This window comes from Ictalurus punctatus, chromosome 9, assembly GCF_001660625.3.
Source record: "Ictalurus punctatus breed USDA103 chromosome 9, Coco_2.0, whole genome shotgun sequence".
Classification (NCBI taxonomy): Eukaryota; Metazoa; Chordata; class Actinopteri; order Siluriformes; family Ictaluridae; genus Ictalurus; species Ictalurus punctatus.
Window position 1 is genome coordinate 7,621,976 of NC_030424.2, and position 16,414 is coordinate 7,638,389.

A 16,414-nucleotide genomic window follows, 5' to 3' on the forward strand; every position below is an offset into this window, starting at 1 on the left:
TTGAATATTGTAGAATTTTGGAAGAAATGTGTGCTCACTCACATAACTGTGATTTTCTAGGTTAAATATACGACCGTTCTCAAAAGGCACAATACTGATCCCAATACTGATCCCATTTCTTTTCTTTTTCTTCACCTTTCTTCGCAGTTTAGACGGGGCCGGGGCCAGGAGGATACAGATCCCGACGGGAACACAGAGTTCGATACAACACCTGCAGAAAGGGGCGGAAAGAACGAGATGGCGAGGATAAAGAGATATTTTAGTCCAATGTTCTTTATTTTTCATATAACAATTAATAGAATAATATAACTAATATTATATTCTAACTGCAATATTATACATTATTTTAAATAAATGAAACTCTCTTCTAACTTTAAGGCATTTATTTTGAAGCACATTATAGCGTTTTGTTTTTTTGTTTTTTTTTTAAATACAGGAAGTTGACTGAATGCTGCGGAAGTGGAAATTTAGCGCCAACGGATGAAAAATGGATGTACGAAGACTAAAAACAAAAGTAACAACCGGCTTCAAGATGCGAGGCTTAATGTTGCGACCGTATGTTTCAGTTTTACTATTAATAAATATAATTACAAGGTCAAGCAGTTAATTGAAGTCAATTTATTGCCTTCGGCATGAAGTTAAATTGTTATAAAACAGCGCGCGATGCTACGAACCTAGCAGACTGACTGTATAATGTATGATAAGTTAGGACAACTTTATTGTATCCATTTAGTGTATCCGCAATGCAGTGTCTCGTGTGTTTAACTTATATCAATGTATAAGTATTAATGAATTTATTACAGCGATATAGTATATTTGTTATTTGTCCTGTTTATTACACCACACTGCCTGACCTGCAGTCATCACTGAGGGCCCACTGCTAAATAGTCTAGTCTTAATTTTAAATTATTAAATAAACACGTAAAACAATACGTACACTAGCCACTGAAAAAAATTGTGTGTATATATATATATATATATATATATATATATATATATATATATATATATATATATATATAATATCTGATGTACTTCACAGTGAAGCAAGCAAATATCTGGTGGAGGTGTTGGAGTCAGTCAGTGAAGTGGAACTGGAGGATGTAATTGAGCGGATCCTGGATGGAGTTGAAAAACAACCCTGTAAGAACCCGCTCAAATAATTCACAGCTAACGACTGTACTCATGAATAAGCAAACTAATAATACCTGCCGATCCTTTTTCATTTGACAGTGTCCTCCAGCATGATTGAGCTTTCAGTAGCTGAGACTGCTGTGCAGGACTGCAGTCAGTCATGTGATGAAACTATGTAAGAGTCCGGATGTCATCTATTGAATTTTCACCTCTAGCACTAAGAACATTAACCCAATCAGTGGTCTTTTGTTTCTAGAGACAACGTTTTTAACATCATTGGAGCTTTTGATGTGCCTAGATTTATGTACAGCACAGAAAGGAAGAAATTTGTCCCGTAAGCAGCTACTTAATGTACTACAGTATAGTTTTTTTTTAACTATTTATTACTGTTTTGTAATTACTCTAATACATAAATTTTATTGTTAATAGAATCTGCTTTTACCACAATGACAGGTTAACTGTGGTAAGGTATGTATCATACTGGCTGATTTTGTCTCTCTCATAGTATTAGCATGACCAACCATCCAGTCCCTAGTGTGTGTGGTCAAGCTAGAGACAAGGCTGAGCTCTTTAGGGAACGCTATACCATCCTACAACAGGTAAAACACTTTTCTCTCTGTGTGGGCAGCAATTCTGGAAGATTAAATTGTTTATCATTGATATTTTAAAATAGAAATCAAGGAAAAATCAGTATTGCACAAGCCTAGTGGGTACATTTAATCAAGCTCCCTTTTCACCATGGTTCTGACTCTAAACCATTTTCTGAATTCAATTCTTAATTTTTTAAAAATGTATGACCAATTCCCATTTTTTGCTTCTAATGTAGCGGATACACAGACATGAACTTTTTACTCCACCAGTGATTGGTGTGGCTGCAGATGAAGGGAGAAATAAATTCCAGGTAAAGTAACACTGCTAATTATTTAATATTTTTTGACCTGCACTAAAAGGTGTCTGTTTTGATTTATTCTTATTGTTGTTACAGTATAGCCATATTTCCATCTATATTATAGGCTACTTATTCACTACAATGTTAATATGGTTTCCCTTGTAGTTAAAGACTGTGGAGGCTCTTTTAGGAAGCACTGCAAAACTGGGTGAAGTTATTGTCCTTGGCATGATCACACAGCTTAAAGAGGTATGTGTTTTCCAATATATGAAGTTGTGTCTCTAGAAACAAAACCCTGTATGCATCATTTCAAATCTTGAGATCTAAAATACTTAATAGGTTTTGTAATGTTCTAATCATATTGCATACAGCAGACAGTTATGAGAAATTGGAACAGGCCATGTCTGTTTTGGAACCAGTGTGTTAATTCTGTTATCCCTCTCAGGGCAAATTTTTTCTTGAAGACCTGACCGGCTCTGTGCAGTTGAACATTTCCAAGGCAATATCCTTTTACTGCTATTAAAAAAGCAAACAAATTGAGCTGCAAGATTTGACATTAAGCTTATTTGGTGTAGAAGTATTAAGTCATAGGACTTGTATTGTTCAGAATGTATCGGTACTCATCCAACAGGCTTCATCAGTTTAACAGAATTGTGAACAATTCTATGAAAATGATCTGTGTATAGGTTTTTATCTATGAAGTTTTAAAGGAGAAAGGAGGGTGACCATCACTACTGAGCATCTTGTGATGCTCTTGAACATATCATCATTGATATTTCCTGGGGTGATTGGGTATTTCAGCACTAGATCCTTGAATAGGTGACTAACCATGGTTGACCAGCACTTATGTTCAAGTAGCATTATGACACAGATCTCAATGGATATGTTCTTTTTATCCAAAGCCAATTTGAAGTTGTCTCAGCTGCCTGAGTGGCTTTCCTCCTCTTCTCACCTATCACAGCTCAGTATACTATAGGACTTGTACAAGGACCACTCTGAAAAACCTCTCAGCCAACTTTGATAGGCAGACCCTTTTGCCTCCAACCTTGTTTGTGGCAGTCATATATTAATTAATTCCTAGCCTTCTTCTTATGGCATTCCTCCCATGGCATTGTCAATCCCAGTTTGTTGACATTCTTTATTGACAGAGACTTGAAAAATATAGACAATCTTTGCACCATTTGAATGAACTGATGAAACTTATTATATGAGTGGCAAAACCTCAAGCTCACACCAAAATTTAAGGATCCTTGAATTGACACATACCACAAGCAACTGAACAGTTTTGTCATTATGTGGAAGCAAAAACTTTTGTGCCTTAACTTGGTTCCTCACCAGTTCCACAGTGGGCTGTACACTGAGTCTGGCTTTGTCTTGGCTGAAGGTGACTACTGTCTTGTCAATACACTAATCATTCTGTGACTGAGTGATGTACAGCTACATTCCCAGCTATGTTCCAAGAATTTTTTTCAGTTCTCATGGTTACACATAACTAACTAATAAGGGAATGTTTGACAGTTGGATCCACTTTTTTTCATGTCATGTTATGGTTCCTACAGGATGGTATGAAGACTCGGTCTTCCATGTCAGTGCCTTTGGGTTTCCACCAATTGAGCCCTCCTCCACTACTAGGTGAACACCTAACCATATGGATTTTTATATTCAGCAACAGATATGTGTAATAATGTAAATGCACAGACAGAACTTTGAACAAAAGACAAGTATAAAAAAAAGGCAAAACCTAAATATTGATAGCTAATATAGATACTGATAGATAATTTTCATTGTATAACGCTACATATGAAAAGTGGATAAATCTTTCATAATATGAGGATTAAAAAACGAATGCATCCAAAAACTCCTGCTTTGTGAGTGAAATATACAAAATGGTTGACATTCTAACTTTGCTACACCCCAATCAAGGGGCTTGATGTATTTTTTATGTGTGAGATTTAGATAAAGAGGGAGAGAGAAAGATCCAATTGAGCCACAAATTTCAAGCAAGTTCTTTTATATGAAACAAATTCCTGATCAAGTTCCTTACTTGTAGTTTAAATAGGTTACTGTTTTTGTAACAGAGAATAATCATTAGATTAGCCCTAGAAGAGAGATTCAGTAGAATAATAAGATATTGTTTAAATGTTAAGATGTTTGGTTTTTTACATTAGATCATTGATTAAAAAATGTATTAAAAATGCCAAGTGATATTTGTTTCAGCCATTCTCACTTATTAGCCACATTTAAGCCAGTTCATTTATTATTTGTCAATTAATTTGAATATTTGTTTTTACTTTCCTAATGCAAACACTTTTAAGAAAGATTATTCATTGGTTAATAAAAACATTTCTATTTCAGGGCATATTATGGTAATGTGAATTTCTTTGGCGGTCCATCCACCATCGCGGTGAAAGCCTCTGCCAAGCTGAAGCAGCTTGAAGAGGAGAATGAGGATGCAATGTTTGTTATAATTTCTGACTTGTGGCTTGACAGTGTGGAGGTCCTGGAGAAGATCCAGACCATGTTTTCAGGTTTAATGCATTTTTCTAGCGTTTTTGATTGTACAAAACCATTTGTGTTTTCTAAATTTGTTGAATTTGTTGCTTCATCTAAAGATCTTTTGTGCCTGTTACAGGCTATTCAGCAATGCCTCCCACCTGCTTCATCTTCTGTGGGAACTTTTCCTCTGCCCCATATGGCAAAAATCAGATCAAGTCACTTAAAGGTAAGAAGTTTTGAGGCATGGGAACTCTGTTTTCTCACTACATTCATTAGATTTATTTATTTATTTATTTGCTGGATGTCATAATATAGGCTTTTTTGTTTCAGAGTCTTTGAAAGCTCTAGCTGATTTAATTTGTGAGCATCCCAACATCCACAACAGGTAAGACTCTTTTTGGTCACTGCCTCATCCAGCTGCCACCTACAGTACTTTGAGTCATTTGTCTGTTATTACTCTTTTATATTTTATGTGCATTTTCTTTGAGAGTATTGTGTGTATAGTTTTAACGAGTGAAAATTGCTCAGAGCAGGAAAGTGTTGCTGGTTACTCTGTCTCTATGTGTGCCTTTGGTCAGTACAACCCCAATTCTGAAAGTCGGGACAGTAAGGGAAAATGCTAATAAAAACAAAGAGGAGTGATTTGTAAATGTACTTTGACTTGTATTTAAACAAGGGGTCACACCAGATACTGAAAGCAAAGGTTCACATACATTTGCCACTCACAGACATGTAATATTGGATCATTTCCAATTCATATTTTTGTCTTATTTGTTTAATTGGGTTCTCTTTATGTACGTTTAGGAAAATCCGATGATGTCATGTTTATGCAGATGTACAGAAAATTCTAAAGGATTCACAAATGTTCAGGCACCACTGCATATTCCTATATACAGTGCCTCCAGAAATTATGCGTCCTAAATGACTATTTCTCTTTTTACTGTATTGCAACATCTAATTAAATATATTAGATTGCAATGTTTTTCTTATTTTAAAATTACTAATTAGTAATTTAAAAATTACTCTCTACAGAAATCAAATGAAAAAATTTTAGATAACCTCAATTATTTAAAAAATCAATTCTAAAAACAAAGCAAAATCTATAAGTATTCACCTTCCATTCTTTCAGCAATCTAAATTAGGACTAGTATTTAATTTTCAAGAGCTCACTAAATTAATTAAACAGGATACACCTATGTTAATTGTAAATATTCCTATTTTCAGTTTTATGCTTGCATAATACAAACCCAATTCTGAAAAAGTTTGACCATATGGAAAATGCTAATAAAAACAAAGATGAGTAAATGTACTTTGACTTGTACTTAAACAAAAAAAAAACGTATAAAGACAAGGTATTTGATGTTCTACCTAAGCAACTGCATAGTTGTTGTTTTTTTTTCTTTTGTGAAGATAAACGTTTATTTTGAAATTGATGCATGCATCATGTTCCAAAAAAATTGGGACAGCCGCAATTTAGAACTAATAGCGATGTGACAAGTTGAAATAAGAAGGTGATGTGAAACAGGTGAGGCAATCATCTAATCATAGTATATAAGGAGAATCCAAAAAAGGCCTAGTCCTTCAAGAGCAAGGATGGGTTTATGCTCTCCAATTTGCCAACAGATGCGTCAGTGAATAATCCAACACTTTGAAAACAACATTCCCCAAACACAAATCGGTAGAATTTTGGGCATTTCACCTTCTACACAATATCAGTAAAAGATTCAAGGAATCCGGTCAAATCTCGGTGCGTAAAGGGAAAGGCCGAAAACCACTTCTGAATGTGCGTGATCTCCAGTCCTTCAGACGTCACTGTCTTAAAAACCGTCATGAGTCTGTAATGAATATCCTGAAATGGGCTCGGGAATACTTTGGTAAACCTTCGTGAGTCAACACCATTCACCGCTGTATCCAAAGATACATCTGGCTGTAAAGTAATAAGTGTTATATAAATAAACAAAAAGCTGATGTTACAAAATGGTATTGACAGTAATGAGGTTACCTGGGTGTTGGACTGTATTTTGTTTATGCTTTGGCTCTAGACCAAATGGCTCAAATTTATTAATTAAGTCTCGTCAGACCACAAAATCGTTTTCCAAAAGCTCGCAGATATTCTAACATGGCCTTTCTCCGAAGTGGCTTTCTACTGGCCACTCCCTACTATCATAGAGGTCAGATCTGTGTAGAGCTATTGATATTGTTGATGTCTGGGTAGGTTCTCTTACTTCAGCCAGTGAGCTCTGTAACCCCATCAGTGTAGGTGGTAGGGCTGTGACAGTGGCAGTTTTTTGTTTTTTTTTTAAAGAAGGTGGTGGGTATGAGTGAAATTCATATCACTATATTATATAATGTAATATTATCATTTTTTGGCATAAATAAAATAAAAACCTAAATATAAAAAAAACTACATGAGGCTTTATTGGAGCACTTTCTTCAGTGAAACAATTCTATACAGCCTTGCTGTGTCATGTGTTGAGAAACAGCCGAGGGCGCTGTGGGATACGGTATTGTGATTGACCCGGGGAGAAGGAGAAGTGGTGGATGGAGTGAAACATGCACATTTCTCTCTCATTTGGCACAAATCCAAAATGTTCTCAGATCGCCGATGTAACTTTTGGTTTCCCAAGAAGATCCATTGCAGCGGCAGAACCCGAAATGAAATAGAAGAATTCACCTGACTGAATTTTGCCACATTCAAACAAACCTGTGTCAATCTAACAGACAACACCATAAAAGGGATTTGATTATAATTACGTAAATTGTATATTAATATAAAAATTTCCCACTGTAAATACAAATTAAAATAGCAACTGTTGTTGTTGTTGTTCTTCTTCTTCTTCTTATTATTATTATTATTATTATTACACTTGTATACAAAACATTGTACTTTGTATTTGTTATAGTGCTCACTCAAGCTGAAACATTAACATGGTGTGTGATGTGACACCTCCGCAGGTGGCACTTTACCACCGTTGCTGTCATGGCCACCGTCACAGCCCTAGTAGCTGGACTTTTGGACACTTCTCTGACAATTACCCTTCTTTCCTAAGCATTCAGTTTGGCCTGACCTTGCTGGTGTCTGGGTTGTGGCATGTTTCTTCCTTCTTAGGAAGGATCAAAGCTTTGCTGATGTATTAATAAGCTTCTCCAACTTAATCAACAACTTCAGCTTCATGGGCAGTTACTTGGTCTTCAGGACTTATCTGATCTGCCATTTTAGCTGTGAAACACCCCAAAGTCAGAGATATTTACAACCCCAATTCTGAAAAAGTTGGGACAGTATGGAAAATGCAAAAAAAACAAACGAAGAGTCATTTGAAAATTCAATTCACCCTGTGCTATATTGAAAATGCATTATTAACACATTATTTTATGTTTTACTTGGTGAATTTAATTTATTCCACTCATTTCAAATCTGATGAATGCAACACACTCCAAAAAAGTTGGAACAGCTTTTCTTTTAATAACACCTAAGTGTTTGGGCACTGAAGACACCAGTTGGTTAAGTTTAGCAAGCGTAATTTACATTTACATTACATTTACGTTTATTCATTTAGCAGACGCTTTTATCCAAAGCAACTTACAAATGAGAAAATATAAGCAAAGTGATATATCAAGCAGAGAACAATACAAGTAGTGCTACCATACAAGATCCATTAATTGAGTTCCAGAAGAAGCAAAGTGCGCAGGGTAGAGGTGTAAGTGCCAGAGTAAAATTTTATTTATTTATTTAATGGGTTGGTTAGGTGTTCACGGAAGAGGTGGGTCTTTGGCTGTTTTTTGAAGATGGTGAGAGATTCTGTGGTCCGGATTGAGGTTGGAAGTTCATTCCACCACTGAGGAACAGTTTGTTTGAAGGTTCTTGAAAGGGACCTTGAGCCACGCTGAGTAGGTAGAGCTAAGCATCGGTCGTTGATTGATCGCAGATTGCGTGAGGGAACGTAAGCCTTCAGGAGAGAGTTGAGGGTGCTGTTCCAGACAAGATCTTGTAGGTGAGCATCAAGACCTTGAATTTGAATTTAATTTCCCCCCATTCATCCATTATGCATTTCTTCAGCTGCATGGGGCCTTCGTTGCCTTATTTTGCACTGTTATGTGCCACACATTCTCAATCGGAGACTTGTGCAACCACACGCTTGTAATCAGAATGTGATTTGGCGTTGTCCTACTCTGGATGGCAGCATATATTGCTCCAAAATGTGTACATATCTTTCTGCAATAATGATGCCCTCACAGATGTGCAAATTACCCATGTCTGGGGTACTGACACACCCCATACCATGACAGACGCTGCCTTTTTGGCCCAGAGAACACGATAGCTGTTTTTCCAAAAAAGTATTTGAACTGTTGACTTGTCGGACCATGAAACATGATTCCACTGTGCTACTGTCCATCTCAGATGAGACCGAGCCCAGAGAAGTCAGCAGCGCTTCTGGACAGTGTTGATGTAGGGATTCTACTTTGCATAGTAAAGCCTTAACTTGCATCTCTGGATGCAGCGATGAATGGTGTTGACTGACAAAGGTATTCCCGAGCCCATGTCAGGATATCCATTACAGACAATGACCGTTTTTAACACGATGACGTCTGAGGGATCAGAGATCATGTGCATTCAAAAGTGGTTTTCGGCCTTGGCCTTTACGCGCCGAGACTTGACCGGATTCCTTGAATCTTTTAATTAGATTGTGCACTGTAGAAGGTGAAATGCCAAAAATCCTACTGATTTGTCTTTGGGGAACGTTGTTCTTAAAGTGTTTGATTATTCTCTGATGCATCTGTTGGCAGATTGGTGAGCCTCGATCCATCCTTGCTCTTGAAGGACTACCCCTTTTTTGGATTCTCCTTATATACTATGATTAGACGATTACCTCACCTGTTTCACATCACCTTCTTATTTCAACTTGTCACATCACTATTAATCCTAAATTGCTCCATCCCAACTTTTTTGGAACATGTTGCATGCATCAATTTCGAAATAAACATTTATCTTAGAAAAAAACTGTGCAGTTGCTTAGGTAGAACATCAAATACCTTGTCTTTATACGTTTTTTGTTTAAGTACAAGTCAAAGTACATTCACTCCTTTTTGTTTTTATTAGCATTTTCCATATGGCCACAAATTTTTCGGAATTAGGATTGTATTATGCAAGCATAAAACTGGAAATAGGAATATTTACAATTAACATAGGTGTACCCTGTACAGTTTAGTGTGAGCTCTTAAATGAAATACTAGTCCTAATTTAGCTTGCTAAATGATGGAGGGTGAATACTTATTAATTTTGCTTTGTGTTTAGAATTAATTTTTTTAATAATTCTGGGGTTTTCTAAAAAAAAATTATTTGATCTTTGTAGAGTCATTTTAAAATTAGAAGAAAAATATCCTGATCTAATATACTTAAATTATATATTGCAATAGAGCAAAAGAGATATAATCATTTGGGATGAATAATTTCCGGAGGCACTGTATATATGAATATGCAGTGGTGCCTGGACGTTTGTGAACCCTTTAGAATTTTCTGTACATCTGCATAAACATGACCTAAAACAACATCAGAGTTTCCTAAATGTAGATGAAGAGAACCTGATTAAACAAATGAGACAAAAATATGAATTGGAAATGATCCAGTATTACATATATGTGAGTGGCAAAAGTATGTGAACCTTTGCTTTCAGTATCTGGTGTGACCCTCTTGTGCAGCAATAACTGCAACTGTTCCACAACTGTTGCTCAGTCCTGCATATCGGCTTAGTGGAATTTAAGTCCGCTCAGACCTTTGTACAGGATTATGGTGGGTTTCCTCACATGAACTACTTGCTTCAGGTCCTTCCATAACATTTCTATTGGATTAAGGTCAGGAATTTGACTTTTTCCATAGCAAAACATTAACTTTATTCTTCTTTAACTATTCTTTAGTAGAATGATTTGTGTGCTTAAGGTCGTTGTCTTGTTGCATGACCCACTTTCTCTTGAGATTCAGTTCATGGACAGATGTCCTGATATTTTCCTTTAGAATTCACTGGTATAATTCAGAATTAATTGTTCCATCAATTATAGCAAGTCATCCAGCCACAGATGCAGTAAAACAGGTCCAAACCGTGATACTGCCGCCACCACCATGTTTCACAGATGGGATAAGGTTCTTATGCTGGAATGCAGTATTTTCCTTTCTCCCAAAATAACGCTTCTCATTTAAATGAAAAATTCTATTTTGGTTTCATCAGTCCACAAAACATTTTTCCTTCAGGCTTGTCCATGTGATCATTAGCAAACTGCAGAAGGGCAGCAATGTTATTTTTGGAGAGCAGTGCCTTCAACCCTGCCATGCACACCATTGTTGTTCAGTGTTCTCCAGATAGTGGACTCATGAAGATTAACATTAGCTAATGTGAGAGAGGCCTTTAGTTGCTTAGATGTTACCCTGGGGTCCTTAGTAACCTTGTGGACTACTACACGTTTTGCTCTTGCATTGATCTTTGTTGGTCTCCTCTCCTGGGGAGGATAACAGCGGTCTTGAATTTCCTCCATTTCTACACAGTCTGTCTGATTGTGGATTGGTGGAGTACAAACTCTTTAGAGATAGTTTTGTAACCTTTTCTAGCCTGCTGAGCATCAACAACTCTTTTTCTGAGGTCCTCAACAATCTCATTTATGCCATGATACACTTCCACAAACATGTGTTGTGAAGAGCAGACTCTGACAGACCCTGTTCTTTAAATAAAACAGGGTGCTCATTCACACTTGATTGCCATCCCAATGAGTGAAAACACCTGACTCTAATTTCACCTTCAAATTAACTGCTAATCCTAGAGGTTCATTTACTTTTGCCACTCAAATATGTTTGATCATTTTCCTTAATATAAATAAATGAACGTATAATATTTTTTTTCTCATTTTTGTGATTGGGTTCTCTTTGTCTACTTTTAGGGCTTGTCTGAAAATCTAATGATGTTTTAAGTCATATTTATTGAGAAATATAGAAAATTCTAATTATAATGTTCATATTTAATATACAAAATATCACTGTTTTAACACTGTAGCACCCTTGTAGCACCAAATGTTCCCTTGGGGATAAAAATGTGACTGTTTGTGTCTATAAATAAATTGATCCAGTATCCTGCAATTTGACGCTTATGCATAAATGTTTGATAGTTCATGTGCTCTATGTTTATTTTTTACAATGTTTTTACAACCCATATAAATGAATACATTGTATAGTTATTCATGTGATGTACTGAAATGTTTTCTGGCACTACAGCAGTCGCTTTGTGTTTGTTCCTGGCCCTGAGGACCCTGGACCCAGCACCATCTTGCCCAGGCAAGGGGTTTCACTTCTAACATGCTGTTATTAGAAATTCAGTTGGCATCATCAAGTGTTGCCCCAAAGAGAGTGAATGAATGTATTGTAATTTCCAGGCCCCCTTTAGCTGAATACATCACTGAAGAATTTAGACAGCGAGTCCCTTTCTCTGTCTTCACCACAAACCCATGCCGGTATAACCTGTAGCATATGTAACTTACATCTACTTTGAACTTTTTCATTTTTGGATAGTGTTTATATTGATCTTCAGCAATGTTTTTAGAAGTTGGGCTATTTTCGTATTACAGGATACAGTACTGCAGTCAGGAGATAGTGGTGATCCGAGAAGACCTAGTCAACAAGATGTGTAGGAACTGCTTGAGACTCCCCAGCACCAACCTCGACATCCCAAACCATGTGAGTCCGTTTTGCTGTGTATATCAGAAACTGTATCAACAAACAAACTGCTTTCCCTAGATAAAATGAAATTCAGGCATTGCCACTGAAGCACAGAAGCAGCTATAAAAAACAACAACTTGTAAAATAAATTGTTTGTTTATTTACAGTTGTGAGGTGTCCTAAGTGATAATTACAGTGCTGTGAAAAAGTATTTACTGATTTCTTATATTTTTGTTTTATATCTCATACTAAATAGTTTTAGATCTTCAAAAGAAATACAACATAAAACAAAGGCATAGTGTTGGGTCCTTTGTTGAGTTTGAGTCCAGATCAAGTCCTTAACCAATTGAGTCCTATTCGAGTACGGCCGAGTCCAGACAGTGATTAAATTGAAAAAAGATTTGAAATTGCAATTGTAAACTCAACACTGAGCTGTTAAATTAATATTTTAACCTTCACAAACCAATGGCAACATAAATGGAATTAAAAAATACCATTATTACATCTTGCCATTGCTATTTAATATTTTTATTTAATTTCATCAGCACCTCAACTATGAAACTATCAAAAAATGGTTTCAAAGGAAACAAAAAGGGATATAGATAGTATATGTAGAACTTTTATTATATTACAAGTTTATGAAAATACAAATTAACCTGTTTTATTATTGTATCACACTATATTGTGTCCTCCAGTTTGAGTTCACCTTTCAATTATTTGATGACTCCCCCACAGTTATATAGGCTGAGAGAGAGTACAGAGTAGAGTTACATTTAGCAGCATGTCATAACAACATACTTCATGCTTTATTACTGCTTTTAATCTGTCTATGAATGACCGCAAACTCATTTCGGAAATCTGTTCTTGTAACTTTTTTCAATTTAATTAGCAGGTTTATGATATTTACTACATTAAGAAGTATACATTTTAGGTGAAATTCAAGACTGGAATCTATCAAATGCTAATGTTTACGGGTGGGCCATGTGAATACAATCTTATTTCACGATAATGATACATTTTCTCAGGTAGGTCTATCAGTAGTATTCAAGTAATACTGTGGAAATTGAATAAAGCAATTAAATGTAAAATAAAATAGACTTTACTGTATGATGTATTCTTATTTCTACTTTCTTATTAAATTTATTCACGTTATTCAGTAAAATGAGTGATTTTCTCTTTGTCTTTTGTTGTTTGATTAACATTAATGACACTGACAGCAGCAGGTTTATTAGACTGCTGTCACTTTAAGACTAGATCCAATATTGACACCCCCCAATTTTTTCCCCAACAATTTACATTCACTTAAGACATAACTGACCGTGTTTGCATGAATACTCTGCCAGACCTGCATTTTGACATGATGTGTATTTATTTCACCGTCCAAGTGTAATAAGCCACTAAAGAAAACTTGGTTCGGTACTCGGAATATGAGGCGGTTTTCTGTGCGCGCGCTTCAAGTGTGTGCACACAGAAAGCCCCCTGGTCAGGTAGGGAGACATTAATTAATTTCCTGTTATCTTAATTTTATGTTGTTATAAATATTTTTATCTTGTTACACATGTCAAGTTCGAGCACAAATTTACCTTTATTGATGCAAGAGAGGCCTGTAGTTCCTTTGCTCTTGGCTCTTTTGTGACTTCCTTGGCTCTTTTGTGACTTCCTGGATGAGTTGTCGCTGTGCTCTTGGAGGAATTTTGGACTTCAGTCACTTCTGGGACGGTTCACTACTGTGCTGAGTTTTCCAACTGAACCCAGTTATGAATGCCATTTCATAGATTTGGGGAATTAGTAACTACAGGGGCAAATACATTTTCACACAGGCCCAGTTGGAATTGGATAATCTTTTTTGCTTCAATATATAACATTACCATTTAACAACTGTATTTTGTTTACTTACGTTGCCTATGTTTTATCTTAGATTTTGTTTTAATTTCTGAAGTATACATAAAAACAGAAGAAATCAGGAAATTTTTCACAGCACTGTATATCTTTGGAAGGAGGGGTATTTTAGACTAAGAGATGTTGAAACCAAAATGTCTGTAGAATTGTTAAAAATGGCTTTCACTTAAGCAAGATTGGTCTAGAAAAATCATCCTTGGGTATTGTTAGCTAGCAAAACCTACAAATATAAATCAGCTAGACGATTCTACTTAATGACTACTAGCCTAAATTTTTATCTGTTTATATTATGAGAAATTACATGCAGTGGTTAATGATTGTATCTGTTTAATGATTATATTTGAGTATTTGTATTTTTTAAAATAACAAAATGCAATAAATCAGTACAGTGCATATGCTTATCTATTCATAGGCTTTCTGTCCTCTTATTGCCCTGTTTTCCTGCAGTTTGTGAAGACTATCTTGTCTCAGGGCCATCTGACCCCACTTCCCCTCTATGTTAGTCCAGTGTACTGGGCGTATGACTACGCCTTACGTGTCTATCCTGTTCCTGACGTTGTTATCTTTGCTGATAAATATGACCCCTTCAGTATCTCCAACTCAGATTGTGTCTGCATCAACCCGGTATTTTCTTTGCTATCTAATTGTTAAAATCGAATAGCTTTTTTCCCCTGGATTAACAATTATGTTGTAGCATATTTTATTGCATCACTGTAAATGTTCGAGTTGTGAAATTATTAATAATGAATAATAAAATCAGTCAACATGATATTTACTACCTCTACTTGTGCAGGGTTCTTTTCCAAGAAGTGGATTTTCTTTCAAGGTGTACTATCCATCAAACCGAACAGTGGAGGACAGGTATCCAACTTTAATTATTCTATATTTTTAATGATTTAAAATGATTATATTTGAAGCATTCTTTGGAACACAGTGCTTATTGGTTTTCTTCATATTTGTTTTTCTTATGCAGCAAATTGCAAGGACTTTGAAATTGAACACGTGGTGATAGTTGTAAGAGACTGTTTTATATACAATGTAAAATAAATATGATGTCTTGTTATAGCCTATTTGTCTTAAGTGTGACTACTAATATGTGTACATAAATAAAATATCTCCTATTTTGACAAAAATATTTTTAGAAGATGAAGTTCAATTTGCATGGGCTGGAAGTAGAAAAAACCTGGTCAATGTGAATAACTATGTGAGTGAAAACATGTTAATGAATTAAACATTCACTGTTAAACCAATATAATTAGAAAATAATTACAAATTATTTTCCCATATGATTATTATTATTAATCATAATAATGATTATCTGTCTCTCTCTCTCTCTCTCTCATATACGTATGTGTGTGTATATATATATGTATATGTATATATATATGTATATATATATATATAATATATATATATACACACATACATATACACACACACACATTTGCAGTGCATCCAGAAAGTATTCACTGCGCTTCACTTTTTCCACATTTTGATACATCTGAGCTCAATTTTGAGTGTCATGGCAAAGGCTGTGAATACTTATGTACATGTGCTTTTTTTATTTTTAATAAATTTGCAAAGATTTCAAACAAACTTCTCTAATGTTGTCATTATGGGGTATTTTTTGTAGAATTTTGAGGAAAATAATGAATTTAATCCATTTTGGAATAAGGCTGTAACATAAAATGTGGAGAAAGAATACTTTCCGGATGCTGTGTGTGTACACACACACACACACACACACACACACACACACACACACACATATATATATATATATATTTGTACTTTTTTAATTACTTCTCATAATTTTTATGATTTAAAAAAAAATAAATGTTATGACTTTTATAAAACTATATAATGGACAGGTCTGGAAAATGAATGATCAAAAATGTTTCTGAACACTATAACTACTTTGAACAAGAGAACTAGACTGTAATAACGTGGACTATTTTACATGTAAAACATGTTGCATTCCATTCGTGTTACATTCTGAAAACATTCACATAAGAATGATATAAATTTGGAGGAAGGGTGCATCTCGTTATCCATGACACGTGTAAAATCTCTGGCTCTCAGCCAGTCACTGAACAGAGCAGACGCAGAGAGAGGTGAGAGTGCAGCGGGAAAGCAAGACCTGGCGCTTGCAGGACAGTACTGCTGACATTTGTAAAGTCATTAAGGTTTGTCCAAAAAGTCGCTATATTTGTCGCTAGGTGCTTTTTTTCTTTTTGTGTAAAAACATGTCACTAAAGGGGTCTGAAATGTCGCTAAATTGGCAACACTGGTCTGCACAG

At 35.5% G+C, this 16,414-nt stretch overlaps 2 protein-coding genes across 3 annotated transcripts in view; one reads left to right on the plus strand and one right to left on the minus strand.

The window, feature by feature from the left end:
* LOC108270033 (kelch domain-containing protein 1) overlaps nucleotides 1-261 on the minus strand; it is a 20,122-nt gene extending 19,861 nt beyond the window's left edge. Inside the window, exon 1 of one of the 2 annotated variants that reach the window (XM_017476270.3) lies at nucleotides 136-261. The gene's annotated coding sequence lies outside the window, so the exon portion shown is untranslated. Of the gene's footprint in view, nucleotides 1-42 lie in introns of both variants that reach the window. The other variant, XM_017476269.3, reaches the window with a different exon arrangement.
* Nucleotides 251-15,475, plus strand: pole2 (polymerase (DNA directed), epsilon 2). Its single transcript, XM_017476265.3, has 20 exons — nucleotides 251-269; nucleotides 437-555; nucleotides 1,043-1,143; nucleotides 1,234-1,309; nucleotides 1,391-1,468; nucleotides 1,640-1,733; nucleotides 1,961-2,035; nucleotides 2,189-2,272; nucleotides 2,469-2,525; nucleotides 3,359-3,407; nucleotides 3,583-3,655; nucleotides 4,379-4,551; nucleotides 4,656-4,745; nucleotides 4,850-4,904; nucleotides 11,775-11,834; nucleotides 11,933-12,010; nucleotides 12,125-12,233; nucleotides 14,562-14,738; nucleotides 14,908-14,975; nucleotides 15,088-15,475. The coding sequence occupies exons 2-20, from the start codon at nucleotides 488-490 to the stop codon at nucleotides 15,104-15,106; spliced, it is 1,584 nt and encodes a 527-aa protein (XP_017331754.2). The 5' UTR covers nucleotides 251-269; nucleotides 437-487; the 3' UTR covers nucleotides 15,107-15,475.
* The last annotated feature ends 939 nt before the right edge of the window (nucleotides 15,476-16,414 follow it).